At 39.3% G+C, this 22,129-nt stretch overlaps 1 protein-coding gene across 1 annotated transcript in view; it reads left to right on the top strand.

Annotated features, from left to right (window-relative positions):
* The first annotated feature begins 969 nt into the window (after nucleotides 1-969).
* Nucleotides 970-22,129, top strand: part of nid1a (nidogen 1a) — a 40,642-nt gene continuing 19,482 nt past the window's right edge. Inside the window, exons 1-10 of the mRNA XM_061960762.2 lie at nucleotides 970-1,257; nucleotides 7,801-8,103; nucleotides 9,571-9,797; nucleotides 9,873-10,174; nucleotides 10,251-10,391; nucleotides 13,734-13,985; nucleotides 14,102-14,302; nucleotides 16,030-16,263; nucleotides 16,382-16,519; nucleotides 21,120-21,248. Coding sequence (XP_061816746.1) covers nucleotides 1,063-1,257; nucleotides 7,801-8,103; nucleotides 9,571-9,797; nucleotides 9,873-10,174; nucleotides 10,251-10,391; nucleotides 13,734-13,985; nucleotides 14,102-14,302; nucleotides 16,030-16,263; nucleotides 16,382-16,519; nucleotides 21,120-21,248 — 2,122 coding nt within the window. The 5' untranslated portion in view covers nucleotides 970-1,062. The remainder of the gene's footprint in view (nucleotides 1,258-7,800; nucleotides 8,104-9,570; nucleotides 9,798-9,872; nucleotides 10,175-10,250; nucleotides 10,392-13,733; nucleotides 13,986-14,101; nucleotides 14,303-16,029; nucleotides 16,264-16,381; nucleotides 16,520-21,119; nucleotides 21,249-22,129) is intronic.

Raw genomic sequence — 22,129 nt, 5'->3', positions numbered from 1 at the left:
TTCATTATTGAAATATTTCTTGCCACCTTATGTTGTATATTTTATGAGATTTCCAGTTCATTTGATCATCTATTATTACGCCCAAAATGTTGATTTCTTTTACTCTTTCAATATTTACTCCGTCTATTTGTATTTGTGTTTGACTTTCTCTTCTACTGTTACCGAATAGCATTATTTTTGTTTTACTTAGATTCAAAGATAGTCTGTTTTTGTCAAACCATCTCTTTAATTTGTCAATTTCTTCTGTTAGTATAATGGAGCATCCGTTTCCACATTCAACATAGGAAATATGGTTTCTTGTTCTACAAAGTAGCAAAAATGGCCATTAAATGTAAACTATGGACATAAAGTTGTCACGGTCATCAAATCATCTTCTATTTTTACTGCATTGTAGTGCATTTAACTAACTCTGATGTACTTTCGAAATGTTGCATCACTTACAGTACCCTCATAGAAGAAATATGTTGAGACATGAATGTAAGGGATGTGGGTGACTGGCCATCCATGAAGAGTGTTCATTATCCCAACTAGCATGTAGAATGTCTGATGTTCTGTCATCTTGTCCTGCCCATACTGTAATAATGTCTCAATCAAAGCCGCCGTGAGGTTCTGTTGGTGCTCACTGGTCCATGCTCTGATGTCAGTGCTCTGATGGGCCTCTGGCTTATCTCCAAATGCACTAATATGGCTTCAGTGTGGATCTCCCACACACAGTGGATCCTTTATTTTGACACTTAACCAGTGCAAACAGAGGTAAGGGATTCAGCATCAAATGAAGTTGAGCTGATTCATGAGTGTTGTTGTTGCAAATATTTCAACAAATCCAATGTGTGTTTGCAGAGGGGACCTCTTCAGTAAACTGTTTTAAGGATGAGCCAGGCCCCCCTCTCTTATTTCCTTTTCTAGTATTGCTGTTTGATGAAAAGACCCCCACCCTCCCCTTCAGCTCCGCCCCAAGTCCTTCAAACTTTTTCTGAACTTTACTCACTCTCCACCGTGGACTGGAGTGGTGGTGGTCCGGACTCAAAGCACACTCCAAGACCTCCTTCTAGAAGACAAGCAATGGCTTGTTGGCTCATCTGCGTCGCTTTATTTGCCGGATTTGCATCGTCGGCGCACAGCGTAACGACAGAGGACTTTTTCCCTTTTGGTGTAAGCGCAGGAGACCAACAACTGGAAGCGGGCAATGACCAGACGCACAGACTTGAACTGGACAAGCCAGTTTTGTTTTATGACGGCACTTTTGACAGCATTTTTGTAAGTAAAATACACACTTACAACATTACTTATCACTTTTTTTTAAAGTAATACACCCACCTTCCTGTGGTTAGGGTAGACTGTCCTGTGCTCTTGCGTAATTACGCACAGCTGGTTAGTCATACACTGAATAAATAATACGCAGAAATGGCAAAAACACGTGAATGGGTCAGAGAATAAGGTTTTTCTTAGTAAATATTGATTTTCTTATCACATAGACTGCATGGGGTCGTGTGGAATGCATGTGTCCTCACATTCTTATAGCCTGATGTTATCATTTTACTGTTGACCCACAGCCCAAAGTACCCCACACACTGGTTTTTCGTAAATATATATGGCTGTGGTTATGGTTTAAGTTTTTTTCGAACATGTATACAGTCACAATTTGATACATCATACAATGTATATATCATTTACATATTATTTTCCTTTACAACATGTCCGAAAAGGATTAGGAAGAAGCAAAGCTTATTTAACCCTACCCCTTTTCCAATTCATTACAAATCATTACCACTTCATGTCTTCATTTTGTAACACAATGAAATACAACAGTTCTCTTAATAAATAGTTGATTTAGTTATGATACCCATAACAAGACAAATACTATTTTATTTTCAATAAGGTTTGAGACCTTTGTCAAAATTCTTGTTCATTGTATTTTGTAAATACTTTAGGTTTAAACAGCCTCTGGATCATATTAGTACATTGTTTGACTTCTTTGCTTAATTCATTCCATAATTTAATTCCACATACTGATATGCTAAAGGTTTAAGTGTTGTACGTGCATACAAATGTTTTAAATGAGATTTTTCTCCCTAAAGGTATATTTTTCTTCTTTTGTTATATTTGATATGTGACTGCAAGTATAATGCGCTTACAATCTGGTTTGATGTAACATAATTCATATACCGGATTTCCTGCTATGCTGTTTTTCTATTTGACATATTTGAAGTAACCATGTGGAGAATATGAATGCCCAAAATGAAGTAGCCAAATTTGTATGAAAGCTGCACCATTGTGTTGGACAGACAAATAGCCCTTTATAGTCCCTCATTCTGTTTTTATCAAAGAAAAGTGCTGCATATTTCTTTCAATTTTAATGACAAAATGTACAACATTACAGCTAAAACTTTTTACTTAACAGAAGAGCATATTTTGCATTTATCGTACTTTTCATAAAAGTGTTTCTATGCAAACAGGCAAAAAAAACTATGAATATGAAATAATATCTATTAACTTTAAGCTCATGACCAAATCAGAGTAACACATTTAAATGATATAAGGTATGACATAATACTAATTATTACAGCATATACAAACCCCGTTTCCATATGAGTTGGGAAATTGTGTTAGATGTAAATATAAACGGAATACAATGATTTGCAAATCATTTTCAACCCATATTCAGTTGAATATGCTACAAAGACAACATATTTGATGTTCAAACTAAAAAAAAAAATGTTTTTTGCAAATAATCATTAACTTTAGAATTTGATGCCAGCAACACGTGACAAAGAAGTTGGGAAAGGTGGCAATAAATACTGATAAAGTTGAGGAATGCTCATCAAACACTTATTTGGAACATCCCACAGGTGTGCAGGCTAATTGGGAACAGGTGGGTGCCATGATTGGGTATAAAAACAGCTTCCCAAAAAATGCTCAGTCTTTCACAAGAAAGGATGGGGCGAGGTACACCCGTTTGTCCACAACTGCGTGAGCAAATAGTCAAACAGTTTAAGAACAACGTTTCTCAAAGTGCAATTGCAAGAAATTTAAGGATTTCAACATCTACGGTCCATAATATCATCAAAAGGTTCAGAGAATCTGGAGAAATCACTCCACGTAAGCGACATGGCCGGAAACCAACATTGAATGACCGTGACCTTCGATCCCTCACACGGCACTGTATCGAAAACCGACATCAATCTCTAAAGGATATCACCACATGGGCTCAGGAACACTTCAGAAAACCACTGTCACTAAATACAGTTTGTCGCTACATCTGTAAGTGCAAGTTAAAGCTCTACTATGCAAAGCGAAAGCCATTTATCAACAACATCCAGAAACGCCGCCGGCTTCTCTGGGCCCGAGATCATCTAAGATGGACTCATGCAAAGTGGAAAAGTGTTCTGTGGTCTGACGAGTCCACATTTCAAATTGTTTTTGGAAATATTCGAGATCGTGTCATCTGTACCAAAGGGGAAGCGAACCATCCAGACTGTTATCGACGCAAAGTTGAAAAGCCAGCATCTGTGATGGTATGAGGGTGCATTAGTGCCCAAGGCATGGGTAACTTACACATCTGTGAAGGCACCATTAATGCTGAAAGTTACATACAGGTTTTGGAACAACATATGCTGCCATCTAAGCGCCGTCTTTTTCATGGACGCCCCTGCTTATTTCAGCAAGACAATGCCAAGTTACATTCAGCACGTGTTACAACAGCATGGCTTCGTAAAAAAAAGAGTGCGGGTACTTTCCTGGCCCGCCTGCAGTCCAGACCTGTCCCCCATCGAAAATGTGTGGCGCATTATGAAGCGTAAAATACGACAGCGGAGGCCCCGGACTGTTGAACGACTGAAGCTCTACATAAAACAAGAATGGAAAATAATTCCACTTTCAAAGCTTCAACAATTAGTTTCCTCAGTTCCCACTGAGTGTTGTTAAAAGAAAAGGTGATGTAACACAGTGGTGAACATGCCCTTTCCCAACTACTTTGGCACGTGTTGCAGCCATGAAATTCTAAGTTAATTATTATTTGCAAAAAAAAAAATAAAGTTTATGAGTTTGAACATCAAATATCTTGTCTTTGTAGTGCATTCAATTGAATGTGGGTTGAAAAGGATTTGCAAATCATTGTATTTACATCTAACACAATTTCCCAATTCATATGGAAATGGGGTTTGTATTACAGCATTATTACACATATAACCAATGGCGGTTCTAGCTTCAATAGCGCCCTGGCTGCCCCTTTATCAAAGCCGCCATGTGCATAATGAAAACTACACATGCCAATGACCGCATTTGTCTCAATTATTTGGCAATGTTGCTAATTCCCCATGTGCATAATACAAACTACACATGCCAGAGACCGCATTTGTCTCAATTATTTGGCAATGTTGCTTTGCTTTGTTTACATTGACAAGCATCTCATAGGTTTGCTTTTATCCACTTGTGAGCAATATGGGGTGGGTGGAGAGGGAGGGCACCAGGTGCTGAGCACAAAAATAAGAATCCACCCCCCAACCTTGCGGCGCCCCCTTGAGAACTCGCCCTATGGACAATTGCCGATGTAGCCCAAACCACTGCTTAAAACACAAAATTAAAAGGTTTTTTTCTTGGGCCTTTTTCAGCACATAACTTGTTTTTTTTACCGACTGTATACTTAAAAATAGAATTAAAGGCTAAAATATGCTCTTGCGTCGCATAGCTGGCTCTACCCCCTCCGAAGCCTTCAGCGGACCTGTATACGCACCCCCTAAAAAATAGCTAGCTTCGCAGACCGCAGAGCTGTCATTGGTCTGATGTTTTCGCACATAATTTCCAGGTTTTCCTTCCCGCCCACACTCTTCCTCGACTCGCACAGCCCTCCTGTTCGAACGTCTTCTCCCGTTTCGGAGCAAAGATGTACCATAAAAGTGTTTCAAAAGGGTAGTTAAAGGTCCAACAACAATGTGGATGTTGTTTCAGTTGCCATTGTTTAGTACTACCCACAGGAAGGTAATAGCTAGCTAGGAGTCGTGGTTACTTACTCGGGAAAACACTGCCCTACAGCATTTTGGAAGAGAATGGCAAGTCACGCGTCAGCGCCCACGGAAGAGCTATAAACGAATCAACACGCTGTCAGAGCTATGTAACGTTACGCTGCATTTTCCTGCCTTAATTCATCAAAGTGACTGTTTGCAACTTCCTCTCAGTTACATTTTTCTCAGCAAAAAATATAACAAGAACACAATTGGCTATCTTATGTTACCATTAGTGGTTTAACGGAACACATTTAACGGATGAAGTGCTGGCTGTGCTAAGTCGGGACCCGGGGTGGACCGCTCGCCTGTGCATTGGTTGGGGACATCTCTGCGCTGCTGACCTGTCTCCGCTCGAGATGGTCTCCTGCTGGCCCCACTATGGACTGGACTCTCACTATTATGTTAGATCCACTATGGACTGGACTCTCACTATTATGTTAGATCCACTATGGACTGGACTCTCACTATTATGCTAGATCCACTCGACGTCCATTGCACCGGTCCTCTCCAAGGTTTCTCATTGTCCCATTGGGTTGAGTTTTTCCTTGCCCTGATGTGGGATCTGAACCGAGGATGTCGTTGTGGCTTGTGCAGCCCTTTGAGACACTTGTGATTTAGGGCTATATAAATAAACATTGATTGATTAAAACGGTCTATATCTTTCAGAATTACTAAGTTTATGTAATGAAAAATTTTACCGGCCCAAATAAAATTATTGTGTTTATGGCTGTCACTCACCCGCGTGCACACAGTAAAAAGTCCAAGAGACGCAACAAACACATTTTAGTCATGTTGTTGTTATGATAGAATATACATTCAATGATGAGAGGGACAAGCAGTAGAAATGGTTGGATGGATGACAGCTAATGCCAGCTATCCAGATCGCTATCATCAGCTAACAACAGCCAGATCTAATGCACATGCACATACTGTACGTACATACGTAGTTACGTCATTACGTCCTAGAAAATGCAAGAGGGCGAGCTATAACGCTTAAAATACATTGGAAAGTTAGCACCCTTGAGGCATCCGTGTAAATGTTGCAAATAGCCCCCTTAAAATGTTTAAAAGTAATGACTAATTTTATTGAATAAAAATTGTTCAAAGGCCTGAGGAAAAATTTTAATTCGTAAAGGTTTTTTAGGGTTTTAGAATGTTTTCTAACGATAAAGACGAAACGGGATAGGAATGTGTTTAGATTGGGTAAGACGTTTGAAATTGAGAAAATACTTTAATGTGTCTTGTATTGTTATTAGCATTCAAGATAGCTAGCAATTGGCGCGCTGGCTTGCTGCTCCAGGAAATGAGCTCTATCATTAAAGTGCGGTAATCAATTGCGGTTGTACGATCATTTAAATCTGAAACGCTAAAAATAACTGTTGGGAATTTTACCACAGTTTATCATTGATCGCGGTATCGTTAAATCCCTAATTTTTTTTTTTTTTGGTCCTGTCCAGCTTCTCAGGCAAATCATATAGTTGATGTAGATGCCCATGTCGGCTGTTCAGATTTACTTTACAAAAGAGAAGTGTAGGATACTTCTCTTGTTGCCTTATTTGTATTTGACTTTATTAAATGTATTTATATTATCATTTAGTGCAGCCGGGCCGGAGCAGGAGGGGATAGAAAGAGAAAAAAAAAAACTAATTTCTACACAATAACTCAGATATGGTAACACTAGAGAACAGTAGGGAATATGGAGGGATTTTTTATCCGGATCATATTTTGCTTTAGTCATTATTGAAATGTTTCTTACCATCTTGTGTTGTAGATTTTTTATATGAGATTTATAAAAATGTATTTAGTTAAATTCAAGTTTGATTTAAAAAGTATTAAAAAAAAAACCTTCACCTAAATAAAATAAAAAGTTAGAATTAATTTTGAAGACTGTAAGATTCCAAAAATTCTTTATTTTTGATTTAACCATACCTGCAAGACATACGGAAGAATCGAGTTACCGTTTCTCTCTTACTCTGTACACTGGAGAGAGTGGCCACTGCTTCCAAGCACACCGCCAAACAGTTAGTCATTTTTAAAACCAGAAAAGGACAAATGACACATCAGAAATACGCAATGTCGTCTTTACAAAAACCTTGTGGAAAGTGCGAAAAACATTGTGCATCTTACCAGTACTGACACAAACAACACTCCATTCAATGAGGAAAATACATTACATTTTTCAATACAAACATCAAGAATGGGTTGCTGGGCAAGTATGAAGTATAAATTCTGCTTAGGACCCCAATTTAGCCTGGGGCAACCCTGCTCACCATCAATTAGTTGTCCACTCCATTGAAGATTTTTTTTCTGTAAATGAAGGGACAGTCACACCTCCATACATGGCACACATGCCTCTGGTCTAATTGCAAATCCCTACTGTGCGCCAGTATAAAAGATCACAATCACACAGACTTGACGATGTTCCCAGTGTTATCTTCCCCTTGGGCCAGGAAGTGTTCGTAATGAAGATGAATGCCCAGTTGTCAGGCTCTCTGGGGCTACTGATCAGGAGCAAGGACAGGAAACGTAGCGCTCTTGTTTTCTCCCCATTAGGAAGTGGAGGAGCCCCATGTGCTGAGGGCGTCTTTCGTGTGTTTTTGATACGAGCCCAACTTTGACATGCCTCACGTGTTAACTGTGAGTGTAAAATGTGTTCATTCGTGTGGCACGTAGCAGCAGGATCATTAGTCTAATGAGTTTGGGATAAAGATCAAAGTGGGTCACAGTTCTTTCACGTGTCTCTGTCCTGGGGATTTGCAACAAAGTCACCCTCTTTCCTTTTCTATCTCTTGCTCAGATCAACACCAATGGTTTCGTTGCCACAGCGGAACCCAAAAGCGAGGAGACCTATCTTGGCAAAATGCCCGCAAAGTTTGGGATGATTGCAGCTCTACATGGAGATCTGGACACAAGTGACGGCGTTGGCAAGGTTTTCTTTCGACAAGACAGCAGCCCGGATGTGCTTCTTCGGGCTGCGGAGCACATCAACAGGGCCTTCCCAGACGACAAGGAAGTCAGTCCCACCCATGTTGTAGTTATCACCTGGCTAGACATCGCCCGCAGTGAACATCAAAGCAGAGGAGATAATGTCGACCAGAAGGTGGGGCTCAGAGCTCATTGATGAAAGATATGTGACGGGACACAATATGCTGTCTGCAAACATATTCAACATGTTTGACTTCAATTCAATTAGGAACACGTTGCAGTGTCACCTTCAAAATAAACCCGATTTCCATATTTTCCGGGCTGTAGAGTGCACCAGTATTTAAGCCGCACCCACCAAATTTCAGAAGAAAAAAATATGTTTATATATATTAACCGCACCGGTCTATAAGCCGCAGATATATACAGATACGAAAGATTTTGTAAATGTCTTTTTACATACCTTAATTGTTTCTAAACGGCTGATCAAGCAAAATAGAAGTCATCGTCATGAACCCACTAGCTGCGGAACCTAGCTCTCCAATCAGCTAAACAGACCCAATAAAGTCCACTGTGACGTTTTGGTAAATTTCCGAAATTTAAACAATACAAAAAAGTGCCAATGTAAGTTAATAATGCTAACAGACACTCGTAAACGTGTTAGCATATTCGCTAATGCTAAAGGTGCTACCTTGATTACATTAATATAGCACAAAGGTATATGCGTGAAAACACTTCTACAGAGATCAGACATGGGACGGTTGAGTAAGTATGAATTGTATTAATTATTTTGTAAAACGTACAAACAATGCTTGGAGTGGTGAATGAAGAATATTTTGAAGCAAAAACGCTATGGACATATAATAGACAAAATGGAACTTACACTTCCGGTTTAAGGCATGAAACAGGAAGCAGCACCTGCAGTGAGTGAACTCGTCCAAAACATGGCGCCATTGCGCAAACAATAACACACCTTTTCAGTGTCTCTGTTGGTGTTACATTAAAACAATTTGTTGAATTCAAAACATTATGGCCATTAGCCAAGAAATATTCATAAAGTAGCCGCACCGTTTTATAAGTCGCAGGGTTCAAAGCATGGGTAAAAAGTAGAGACTAATAATAATCTGGAAAATACGGTAGTCACATTGACCTCAGTCCATATTACACACAGTTGAACTACTGCAGGTGTGTCCTGGCTGGCCGTTTAAGGAAAGAACAAACGTTGTGATGCGTCTGTGAAATCAATGAACCGCCATAATGCTTAAAATTAGCAAAAGACGTAAATATTACATGCTATTATGAATGTGGCTGGTTACTTCATCACATATAGATTTACAGCATGTGTATAAGAGGTTGATGGTGGTCTTTGGAGGTTTTTTAAAGTGGTTTATAGGCAGAATAAATCCAATCTCATTACCTCCATTGATAGCTGTCTTTTGCAACTGTAGTGTTTATTTACAAATTTGAATGCATAAAAAAGAAAAACACGTGTTTGTTTTACATAGAATGATTGACAACATATCCAAAAAAAGTGAAGTTCCCAATTAAAGCATAAGAATTAATCGAGAAACAGACTAATGCATCTGCATGGTTCTTTTGCCTCATCTGACACAAAGCCATTTTTTTTTACATTCTTCCTTCACAGAGAAACACATTCCAACTGGTAGTTGCATCCTTGGAGACAGCTTCAAACGCTATCCTCCTGTATGCCAGAGATGGGGTACAGTACACCACCAGTCCTGTAAAAGACACCAGTTTCATCCTGCATGCTGGCTTCAATAAAGGCTTGGTCCAGGGTTTCCTGTTTTCCAGTCAGGGTCCATACTACCGCACAAGCACTGATGATGACGCCTCCATCAGCGCTTTAGCTGAGTAAGTCTGGAAGCAAAGTAAGAATAATAACTGCTGACCAAATAATGTATTTAAAATGTGTTTTTACTTTAATAGGCAGACAAACTCAGGCCTCAGGGGCGTTTGGGTGTATGAGATTGGCACTTCTCCATATTTTACCAACGTGGCTCCAGGTGAGGTGAGCGACTTTCCTGCTGAGGCTACCCCTCAAGTTTTCACCAAAGCCCCCGAAGCAGCCCCCGACGACAGGCGGGTGTTTACCAATGGACAGCAGGAGGAGTATCCTCCTTTTGATCCTGAAGAGGAGGAGATTGATGTCCAACCCGTTCAGTACCAGCCACACCAGCCTGATAACCCTGAAGTGGTGGTGGTGGATGACACTGACATAAATGTAGACGGTAAGTCCAAAAGAGTATACCACTGTAATCGTTACATGTGTTTGTGGTTTTATTCTTGTTATCTTCCACGTTTTAGTGTTTGCATACAATCTTGGGACGTGCGCAAACAACAGAAATAAGTGTTCTCCGTTTGCTGACTGCAAGGACCACTCCAGTGGGTACTGCTGCCACTGCAGGCCTGGTTTCTACGGCAACGGGATACAGTGTGTATCAGAAGGTATGGCCGTATTTCATTCAAAATATACAGTAATCGTTTAGTAGTCATAAGCAGTCTGTACTGTGTGTGTACCATTTATTGTAACATGATGACCTAAGATAAGGGAGGTAAGGGATTTAACATTTTTTATTTCAATATGCAAAATAGCCTAAACTCTATATCGATATGTTGTGCAACTTCCTGCAATAACGATATATATCATGGTATATTATTTGGTACATAAATGATAATAGAACCATTTCAAAACAGGTTACAAACGCTCCTAATGGGTGATACTACAAATTTTGATACTTAAAATGCTCAAGATCATTGAATGATAACATTTTTTAGTACAATTATGATCAGAAAAAACTGAGGATGGCGATGCAACAATATCAATTAAATATTCCAATTATTTCTTATTATTGGCGTAGTCTTTGCCCTTAAAGCCCTCCTGTTTGATTGATTGATTAAAACTTTTATTAGTAGATTGTACAGTACAGTACATATTCCATACAATTGACCACTAAATGGTAACACCCGAATAAGTTTTTCAACTTGTTTAAGTCGGGGTCCACATAAATCAATTCATTCAGTCCAGGGACTGCTGAGTTTGTAAACAATAAAAAAAGAAAATCAAATTTTTACAATTAAAAAAAATCTATCTTATTGCTGTAGTATCGACTGATACAGTACTATATTGGTAACGTGACTGTTGATATTTGTATCGGCCTCTGTTTGCATTCAAGACCTCTACGTTATCGGTTAGCATATACTCCTATGGTGTGTATTGTAGCATTTGTAGCTATATCTCATCCTCCAGTAAGAAACAGGTTTTTTCTGCCTTGGAGGTGAGGATTACTGACTTAGACTGCTTCTACAATAAGCCACACATTAAGGTTATACAGGATATAACCCACCTAACCTTATCCCTGTCCACACACACAATGCCATCGTTTAAGACCCCCTTCCCCCTCCGTCCGCCGGCGCAACGCGACCTAGTATGCATGCGCGGAAAATGGCAGACGCGCATATATATTACGTCATAGTCACCTCTGACCTGGAAGTTTATCCTTACCCGGCAGTCTAATATATGAAGTATTTCAATGTAGCCTATTGCCACATTTCTTTTAACAGTAAACCTTCCTTACCTCATCTTCATCAGCTCTTAGACTAGCCCTATTGTAGTGAATCACACCTGAGCCATCATACATGAATCATATCTTTAATGGATGCGTGAAAGTAAACAAAGTGATAAATAACATTTTACAACAATCAATCTAGCGATCTAGATATCTGGTCAGGACACTCCTGACTATTTTAGCTTCACCTTCATTGTCCATTCTTGCAATCCTGCCTGTGATTGGAGACTGAAGTTGGCGGTCGTACTTGACGGCCACAACCACTTCATGAGTACAAAACTAAACGTTGAGTAATCGCTCGACATACATGGCAGATAATAACTGATACAGTCTGCTTTGCTTGTCCAAATGCATTCACTGTTTTACATAGTCTTCCCTCGTCGGCCAGGTAATACAAAACACACGCTATCTTTTTTATCACATCCACGGGAGCCCGCATTCTCGTTGTCTCCACTTTGACAAATGGACAAAGTTTTTCGCTAAGTAGAATCACAGCTGACCTGGACATTCGAAATATCTCTTGCCATTCCTCTGACACAATAAACTCGTTGAGAAACATATCTCACCAGGCTGCTGTTCTTCCAGGCCTTATCCAAAACTGTCGCTCAACATTGCTATGTTGCCATCTGAGATGTGTTGTATCCAAAATAGCTACAATCGCGCGTTTCCTTCTCTTAAGGCAGGGGTCGGAAACCTTTTTGGCTGAGAGAGCCATAAAAGCCAAAGATTTTAAAATGTATTTCCGTCAGAGCCATATTATATTCTTTAACACTGAACACAACTAAATGCATTTTTAAGTAAGACCAACATTTTTAGAGTGTAATAAGTCTCTTATTTTTTTTTAATAACATTGTTATTCTGAAGCTAACGAATAATAAATAAAATACTTTTTACCATTAATGCGACTTCTTGAACAGGTGCTGTAGAAACGGATGGATGGATTTTTTTATTTAGCCTTTATTTAACCAGGTAAAACATCCCATTGAGATCAAGGATCTCTTTTTCAAGGGAGACCTGGCCAAGAGGGCAGCAGCAAGGTTACATTAAAAAACAGTAAACAACACATAAAACATCACGTTTACAACATTAAAACTTGCTCACATGACACATATGCATACAGACAAGGTAGACTGCAATCCTTTCACAGAAGCTTTAAACTCATTAAAATGCATGAGAATGTTTTATATTTTGAACGTTATTTTTAACACTGTGATTACCAGCGGAATTATTCATTACTTATCATGTTAAGCAATGTCAGTTAAGATTTATCTGAGAGCCAGATGCAGTCATCAAAAGAGCCGCATCTGGCTTTAGAGCCAAAGGTTCCCTACCCCTGTCTTAAGGTATTCATGTGTGATTTCCACAAGCGCCTGTACTGTACATGTAAAAGAAGGAGAAAGAATGACTCGCCCCATCTTTCCAGTGGTTACCTCCGACTGGAAACCGGTTGTTATAAAGTTAGCTGTGGCGCGTCCTTTCTGACGTCACTTCCTCTCCGAACTCCGTTTATAAATGATCGATGAGTCCACACAGAGCTAAGAGCCAGAGATTTAAGAAATACACGGCGCACTTACCCGTGTAAAAAATTATCCAAGGAGGGGACCCTTAAACGATGGGTTAGTGTGGCTGACACGGGGTTTAGGCTAAATAATTATTCGTTTAAGGAGTTATCCGGCTTAATGTAGACAGGGCCTTAGAAGCAGTTTCACATTGTGGATGCACGTTAGCCACTAGTGAGCTAGCAAGAATGCTACATTACTTTGAGGACACAGCTATCAGCATGCATTATCACGATGTAACGATAGTATTAAAAGCTCTATCGTCGGCTAAATTTATATAACTTATACCGTATATCTCTATATCGCCCAAACCTATTAGATGCAGTGGAAACACTTCAATTGTGACTCAGAAGAAGAAAATAAAGTCCATAAAAATGACAGAGTGATGTATTTTTGATTGTTTTTCCATCAGAATGTTAACAAGCAGGCTACTTTCTACTTCATAAGCAATGATGTAATATGTATAGACGGATGAGAATCTGAATCTGTCTTTCTCAGCACATGCACTTATGCTTCAAAACTAGACGTAATTTTCCATAATGCTGTTTTTTAGCAAACTAATGGCCATCAATCAATAGTACTCCGTTGAATGCTTGTATGAAGTCGCAAATCAAGGTACATCTACATACAGAATGTATTATCTCTCTTACTTTGCTTTCCAGGAAAGCCTCAGAGGATGAACGGTAAAGTCCACGGACAGGTCTATGTGGGCAACTCTCCCACTCCAGAGAGATTTAACAGCAACGATCTGCACTCGTACGTGGTGGTAAATGATGGACGCTCCTATGTGGCCATTAGTGACATCCCCCAAAGTCTTGGCCCTTCACTGCTGCCACTGTCAGCCATGGGTGGTGTGATTGGATGGGCCTTTGCTCTGGAGCAGCCCGGCTTCAAGAATGGCTTCAGCATTATTGGTGAGAAAGAGATTCATGTCTGTGTTCGTCACACTGCTGCAGCTGAAATTCCCTAAAATTACGTCAGATGAGCCCCAAGGGAGAGGCAGCTAAAGTTTAACCCCCTTGTCTTCCAGGGGGAGTGTTTACGCTGCAGGCTGAGGTCACCTTTCAGCCTGGTAATGAAAAGCTGACTATCAGGCAGGAGTTTAAAGGTATCGATGAACACGACCACCTGGCGGTGAGCACTACCCTGGAGGGCAGAGTCCCTGAGGTGCCCCCTGACTCCACCGTGCAGGTTGAACCGTACTCTCAGATCTACCAGTACAGCAACAACTGTAAGACAAAACCCAACACTGATGTCATTGCTCCCTTTCACCATGTTTGCACATTACAACCAGGGTTTGCAAAGTGGGAGGCACCATAAACTTTTAAGGGAGGCGCAGCAGCTTGAAGAAAAAAAAAAGAAAAACTACATTTAAAAACTTGTTATGTTAACTAACAAAATTCATAAAAGCATAAATAATTGATTCTTAGTAAAGTGTAAAGAAAATTAGCTCAGGAAATATTGGCCATTCCACTGAATCAGTGTCAGGAAATAAGATGTACCAATGCGCAACTATAAAAGGAAATATTTTATCAAGCAATATGTCCTACACATTGATCTAATTGCATATTTGATAAATACAATTTAATGGATTCACACACTGTGTTACGAACGGGTCGCATGTTTGCAGTGGTCATATCCCCAAGATGGACGGAATGAAGCAGCATGTAGGTAAGATGATGATTTATTCTCCGAAACAAAGCAAACATAAACAGTGCGGTATAGCTCGGTTGGTAGAGTGGCCGTGCCAGCAACTTGAGGGTTCCAGGTTCGATCCCCGTTTCCGTCAACCTAGTCACTGCCGTTGTGTCCTTGGGCAAGACACTTTACCCTCCTGCTCCCAGTGCCACCCACACTGGTTTAAATGTAACTTAGGAATTGGGTTTCACTATGTAAAAGCGCTTTGAGTCACTAGAGAAAAAGCGCTATATAAATATAATTCACTTCACTTCACTTCAGTCACATATAGCGAACAAAAGTTCCACCGAGTGGAGAGTGAGGCAGGTATAAATAGCTCTCTGATTAGTGATCAGGAGCAGGTGATGGGCGCGACCACTAATTAGATAACGAACACGGTGTGGCTCGGTTGGTAGAGTGGCCATACCAACAACCTGAGGGTTCCTGGTTAGATCCCTGGCTTCCGCCATCCTAATCACGTCCGTTGTATCCTTGAGCAAGACACTTCACTCTTGCTCCCGCCATAAGTGTGTGAATGTGTGTGTGAATGGATGAATTAGAAACGCGCTTTGGTACCTTGAAGGTGGAAAAGCGCTACACAAGTATGTCCCATTTACCATTTAACATAAAACGTGGCAGGTCATAACACTCTGGATACCAGACAAATAGCATTTATTGCCTGTCCCTGCTCCCTAAAAAAACTAAACAAAAAGTCATGACCCTAACACATTACCCCCTTGGAAAATCAGATATGTGTTGTTTAATATTCCACAAGTCACATGGTCCACAAGTAGGTGCATCATTCAGATTCTCTGCAGGCCAAAATAAGTTCACAAATTAATTTTTCTGTATATTTGATGTAATATTTAAACTGTGACTGCGGGTGGAGGATCTCAGCACAGTCCTGTTCCCGAAACTATTTTTGCAATTATTTATTTTTTTTAAAAGTTTTTTGATTAAATCACTGTAACGTGCTTAGTGTCTTAAAACATATTTGCTAATTAAATGCTTAAAAACTCACTCCTGTTATTTTCATACATATAAAAATGAAATAAAATGGGCTAATACACATTTACCGGTAGTTAAATATTTATATTATGTAATTTTAGTTAAAAAAAGATAGAAATGTACATTTATTTTGACGGCTACAACATGCAAATGGCACCGATTTGATGGAATGGTCCTCATGCTCCAGAAAACACCTCAGCTGTAATATATTCTCACTGTGCAACACTTTGAACACCATTCAAACGTATCAGAAGAATCCTTATGTCCTTTCAGTGATCACCTCATCCTCAACTCGGAATTATGCGGTGAACTTCCCTGATGGCTCCACGGAGACGAGGACGTTTCAGTGGCGTCAGACCATCTCCTTCCAAGGTTGCCAGCATGACGAGTCTCTAAGAGACATGCGACCCACGCAGATGCTGAGCGTGGACCAAGTCTTTGTCATGTACGACCCCAATAATCAACTCATCCGCTTCGCCATGAGCAACAAAATAGGAGACATCAATGGTGAGGTCATGGAGATGATTGTTGTCTTCCTGTTTTGGCCAAAGCTCATTTCCTTCCGAATACTGGCTGAGTTTGCCATGGAACCACTGTTGTTCTAAAAGTATACTTCCTGTCTCAGGAGGACAGCCTGAGGAGAACCCGTGCTTCACAGGAAGACACGGCTGTGACACTAACGCTGTTTGCCGACCCGGAGATGGGACACAGTTCACCTGCCAGTGTGCTGCTGGCTTTAATGGTGACGGACGCACATGTTACGGTAATGTAATAAAAGTACATAGATATTTGGCTAGCTACATTTGTAAACAATTAGTTGTATTATAATATAAGTGGGTATAAAGACAACTTATGCACTATTTATAAGTTGCATAAACCAGGATAGAAAAATAACCTTTATTGTCTGTTAGAAAACAGAAATTCATATTCAACAGGCTTTATTACAACAATGAGACAAAAGTAATATACCTATTTCCTACTCAACATTTGTAATTGTTTTATCTACTTGGCCCTAAAAAATCTGTCATGAAAGACATATGAAATAATAAGAAATACAATTTACTTAATGGCTGCAATGGACTATATACAGTGAATCCGGAAAGTGCTTCACTTTTTCCACATTTTGTTATGTTAAGCTTTATTCCAAAATGGAATAAATTCATTGTTGTTGTTTAAAATTCTACACACATTACCCCGTAATGACAATGTGAAAAGTTGTTGGTTTTTTTTGCAAATTTATTACAAATAAAGAAAATTAAAAAAATACATGTACATACCTTTACAGCCTTTGCTCAATACTTTTTTGATTCACCTTTGGCAGCAATTACATGCTGGATTAAAACCAACACTTCTCATCCAACCTGATGGAGGTTGAGAGGTGCTGCAAAGAGGAATGGACGAAGCTGCCCAAAGATAGGTGTGCCAAGCTTGTGGCATCGTATTCAAAAAGACTTGAGGCTGTATTGCTGCCAAAAGTGCATCAACAAAGTATTGAGCAAATGCTCTGAATACTTATGAACATGCGATTTATTTATATTTTATAGATTTGCAAAATTAAAAAAAAAAAAACTTTTCACATTGTCATTATGGGGTATTGTGTGTAGAATTTTCCAGACAAAAATGAATTTATTCCATTTTGCAATAAGGCTGTAACATAACAAACTGTGGAAAAAGTTAATATTTTCCGGGAGCAAAGCAAATAATGAAGGGTAATCTTTGGTGCTAAATGTACACATACAGCAGTGAGGTGTGGTGATCTTCGTACCAGTTGAAGCATTAATGCCTTTGAAGTTTGTTTATTTTTTTAAACTTATAAATTCATTTGCCCTAATCATTGTTAATACAGGTTAAAACGATAACAAGAAAACAAAGGGAGTAATTCACATTCATAAAATATTATGAAATACTTCATGGTCCTATTTATTTGCTTTGATTAAATTATAAAAACACTTGGAGTCTTTCTTACCGTTACATGAACTATCCTCCATGAAAACAAACTTTGTATGATTTGTTGGCACATTATGTTGTATATATTTTTTTTGATTTTCAGTTCAATTTATCATCTATTATTACAACCAAAATTTGGTTTATTTTACTTATTAAATGTCTGTCTATTTTTATTTGTGTTTGACTTTCTCTTCTACTGTTACCGGATTGCATTATTTTAGTTTTACTGAGATTTAAAGATAGTCTGTTTTTGTCAAACCATCTCTTAATTTTAGTAATTTATTCTGTTATCATTTGTATTCGCTTCTGTATGTTCTCACCTGAACAAAACGCAGACGTTTACCTGGCACAAGACACTGTAATCGGTGGCTGTAATTGGGGGCTCTACAATGTTGTTCGCCAACCTTCACTTCCTATACTTGTCGTCTTTCCGGGTTGTTGGGGAAAGCGATGTAAAAACTTTCCACAATTCTCGCGGATGGAGCAGCCCAATGCTGCACAACAGGGCATTTATACACCTTGAAAAAGTAACAAGAAAGCACCGCAAACACATAGGATCAGCTCAAAGTTGGTAGTAGTTATGGCGCCCTATAGTCACGTGAGTGCCTTTTGACCAATCATTGAAACCGAGTTGGCCATACTCTCTTTATACACGACTCTGTTTGAGAGCAGGCAAAAAGGCACATTTTGTATAAAAGAAATGTCACAGTTGAACATTACGCAGTGTATCAGTAACAGGACAAACTGAGTCACCAATGCGTGGGATTCTTTGTTGAATCTGCATACTCATACCACGGAAAAATTGACTGGTTTGTTAGGTGCAATGTGTTGCTGTAATATGCTTTTCTAGACAATCAAAGTGCTTCACAGAGAACTGAGAAGTTGAGAACTCATCATTCATTCTCTCCACCTTCACGGTGGTAAGCTACCTTTTTAGCCAGAGCTGGGGTAGACTGATGAAAATGTTTCTGCCAATTTGCGCCTACAGCCCCTCCGACCACCACCAAACATTTATACGCATTCATACACCAGTGTGAGCCGCACTAGGAGCAAGGTCGGTGAAGTGTTTTGCCCATGGACACAACGGCTGTGACGAGGAGGGCGGAAGTTGGCAGTTGACATCCTCTGGCTGCTCTACCCTCTGAGCCACACCATCCCGTACTATAACGGAGACACTTAATCAAAATTGGGGAAACCTTTTGGTGAAAAAAGATGGATCTAACGAAAAGTGTGTCGTACGACAACTGAGGAAACACTGTACTGAGTAACATCAAGCCCAATCAATGGTATACCGTGCATCCGGAAAGTATTCAAAGAGCTTCACTTTTTCCCCATTTTATTTTATGTTACAGCTTTATTCCAAAATTCATTTTTGTCCTCGAAAATCTACAGACAAGACCCCATGAAGTCAATGTGAAAAGTTGTTAAAAAATAAGAAATCACATGTACATAAGTATTCACAGCCTCTGCTCAATATTTTGTTGATGCACCTTTGGCAGCAATTACAGCCTCAAGTATTTTTGTATACGATGCCACAAGCTTGGCACACCTATCTTTGGACAGTTTTGCTCATTGTTCTTTGCAGCACCTCTCGAACTCCATCAGGTTGGATGAGAAGTAGAGATGTCCGATAATGGCTTTTTTGCCGATATCGGATATTCCAATATTGTCCAACTCTTAATTACCGATTCCGATATCAACCGATACCGATATATACAGTCGTGGAATTAACACATTATTATGCCTAATTTTGTTGTAATGCCCCGCTGGATGCATTAAACAATGTAACTTTACCATGAATTGATTAACGTGGACCCCGAGTTAAGTTGAAAAACTTATTCGGGTGTTACCATTCAGTGGTCAATTGTACGGAATATATACTGTACTGTGCAATCTACAAATACAAGTTTCAATCAATCAATCAAAAACAAGGTTTTCGAAAATTAGAGAACAACTTCAACTCCAGTTATGGAAAAGAGTGCCAACATGGCACTGCCATATTTATTATTGAAGTCACAAAGTGCATTATTTTTTTTAACATGCCCCAAAACAGCAGCCTGGAATTTGGGACATGCTCTCCCTAAGATAATCCTGGTACCCACTACAACTATGGGAAATACTATACTTTCACTTTCATAAAGAGGGGGGGTTGGGGGTGGGGGGTGCTGGGTATTTGTTCTGGGTATTTGTTCTGTTGTGTTTATGTTGTGTTACGGTGCGGGTGTTCTCCCGAAATGTGTTTGTCATTCTTGTTTGGTGTGGGTTCACAGTGTGGCGCATATTTGTAACAGTGTTAAAGTTGTTTATACGGCCACCCTCAGTTGTGACCTGTATGGCTGTTGACCAAGTATGCTTGCATTCACTTATGTGTGTTTGTTTTAAAGCCGCATGTGACTGAGCCGGCACGCTGTTTGTATGGAGGAAAAGCGGACGTGACGACAGGTTGTAGAGGACGCTAAAGGCAGTGCCTTTAAGGCACCCCCCCAATAATGTTGTCCGGGTGGAAATCGGGAGAATGGTTGCCCCGGGAGATTTTCGGGAGGGGCACTGAAATTCGTGAGTCTCCCGGGAAATTTGGGAGGTTGAAACCAATACCGATAATTTCCGATATTACATTTTTAAAGCATTTATCGGCCGATAATATTGGTATTATCGGACATCTCTAATGAGAAGCATGGTTTTTTTTCATCTAGTATGAAGTACATTGCTGCATTGTGTACATTGTTGTATTTAATACATTTGCAAAAAAAATAAAAATAAAAACTTCACATTGTCTTTATGGGCTATTGTTTGTAGAATTTTGAGGACAAAAATTAATATATTCCATTTTGGAATAAGGCTGTAACATGAAAAAAAATGGGGAATAAGTGAAGCGCTGTGAATACTTTCCAGATGCATTGTATGATAGGCACAAAGACTTCTTCTGTTTTTACATCTTTTACAAGAAAGGCTTGTTGTGACTTTATTTATACTAACTGGCAGTGCATCTACATTTCAAATTGTGCTATCATTATTAAAGTCAGATACATTGCGGTCGTTTACTACTACCATACATTTCTGTTACACAGCCTTTTTAAGCAGGGCAACTGAACGGTCCTGTTAATTAGCAGGGGGAACACCATATTTAAAACAATGTGTTCCATGCCCATAGCCCAGGTTCTAATACTGCCCTTTTTAACCAGTGTTGTAAAGGCAGGAAGTGCTCCAAGGCCCATACAGTACAAAGAGGAAGGATGTATTTCAGACAGATGCTATCTTGAAACTTTTGTAATTAAGAGGTCTACTTCATCTCTTCTCCCTGATCTCTAGTCATCGGACAATGACAGACGATAATGAACATATCCTGACTTTGGATCTAAAGTGGTCTAGTGTGTCCATTTTTTTAATGTATGCTCATTGTTTCTAATCTGGATCAGACATTGATGAGTGCAGAGAGGACCCTCAGACCTGCGGCTCTCATGCAATCTGCAACAACCAGCCCGGCACCTTCCGCTGCGAATGCGAAGACGGATACCTGTTTGGCAGTGATGGGCAGACGTGTGTTGGTAAGTACTAAACTGACTATATGAAATATTTTCTAAAGGCAAGCTGTATCTTTTCAAGTCATACAGTATTGTAGAGAAAATTGTATGTATTCATAATATTAGTTGAAAAGTTTATGCCCAATATTTCCCTTACTTTGGCCTTTTATAAAAATACACTCACTCATAAGTCACTTTATTAGGTGCGCCTGCTTAACAGAGCCAACTACAAAGAACTCTATAATGTCACTTTTACAAAAACAATATGTTGAGACGCACTTGTTATTTTGATCAGAGTTTGCACTTAACTGCATCACATTAAGATTCTATTTATCTGTGTTTCGTGCATGAGTATGCAATCATTTAGCAAGTCTTCACGAAAGCTTTATACATATGGCACTTTTCATACACAAATGATGCAACGCAAAGTGCTTTACATCAGTTAGAAAAAAACAAACACACACACATGCCATTATTGACAGTAACAAGAACCTTTAAAAAAAATCATTGATTTTCTGATTCTGATGAGGGTACTACATATGCCGAAGCTTTCATACTGTGTATCCTACACTTAAACTAAGGTTTATGGAATTTGAAATTGCAAATAAATACATGAAATAATACAATATAATTCAACCATTTTGGCTTCCTTTCCTAGCTACTGAGATACATAACATATTAGAAACTATTGTCAGAATATTGCAGTGGATTTTCATTTTTGCAAAGGCAGAATTAGTATAAATAATTAGACAATCTAAGTGTTCCTATTATTGTGGCCAGCGAGTTGGTGTAGAAATTCTCAACAGGTCGGTCAGAACTTCTCGTAAAAAATACTTTTACAGCACTTTTTATTTTTATATTATATTATTGCTATTTACAGCCAATGTATTGTTTTGGTGTTGTTT

The sequence above is a fragment of the Nerophis lumbriciformis genome, linkage group LG02 (genome assembly GCF_033978685.3).
Source record: "Nerophis lumbriciformis linkage group LG02, RoL_Nlum_v2.1, whole genome shotgun sequence".
Lineage (NCBI taxonomy): Eukaryota > Metazoa > Chordata > Actinopteri > Syngnathiformes > Syngnathidae > Nerophis > Nerophis lumbriciformis.
This window is presented reverse-complemented; position numbering and strand designations above follow the sequence as displayed.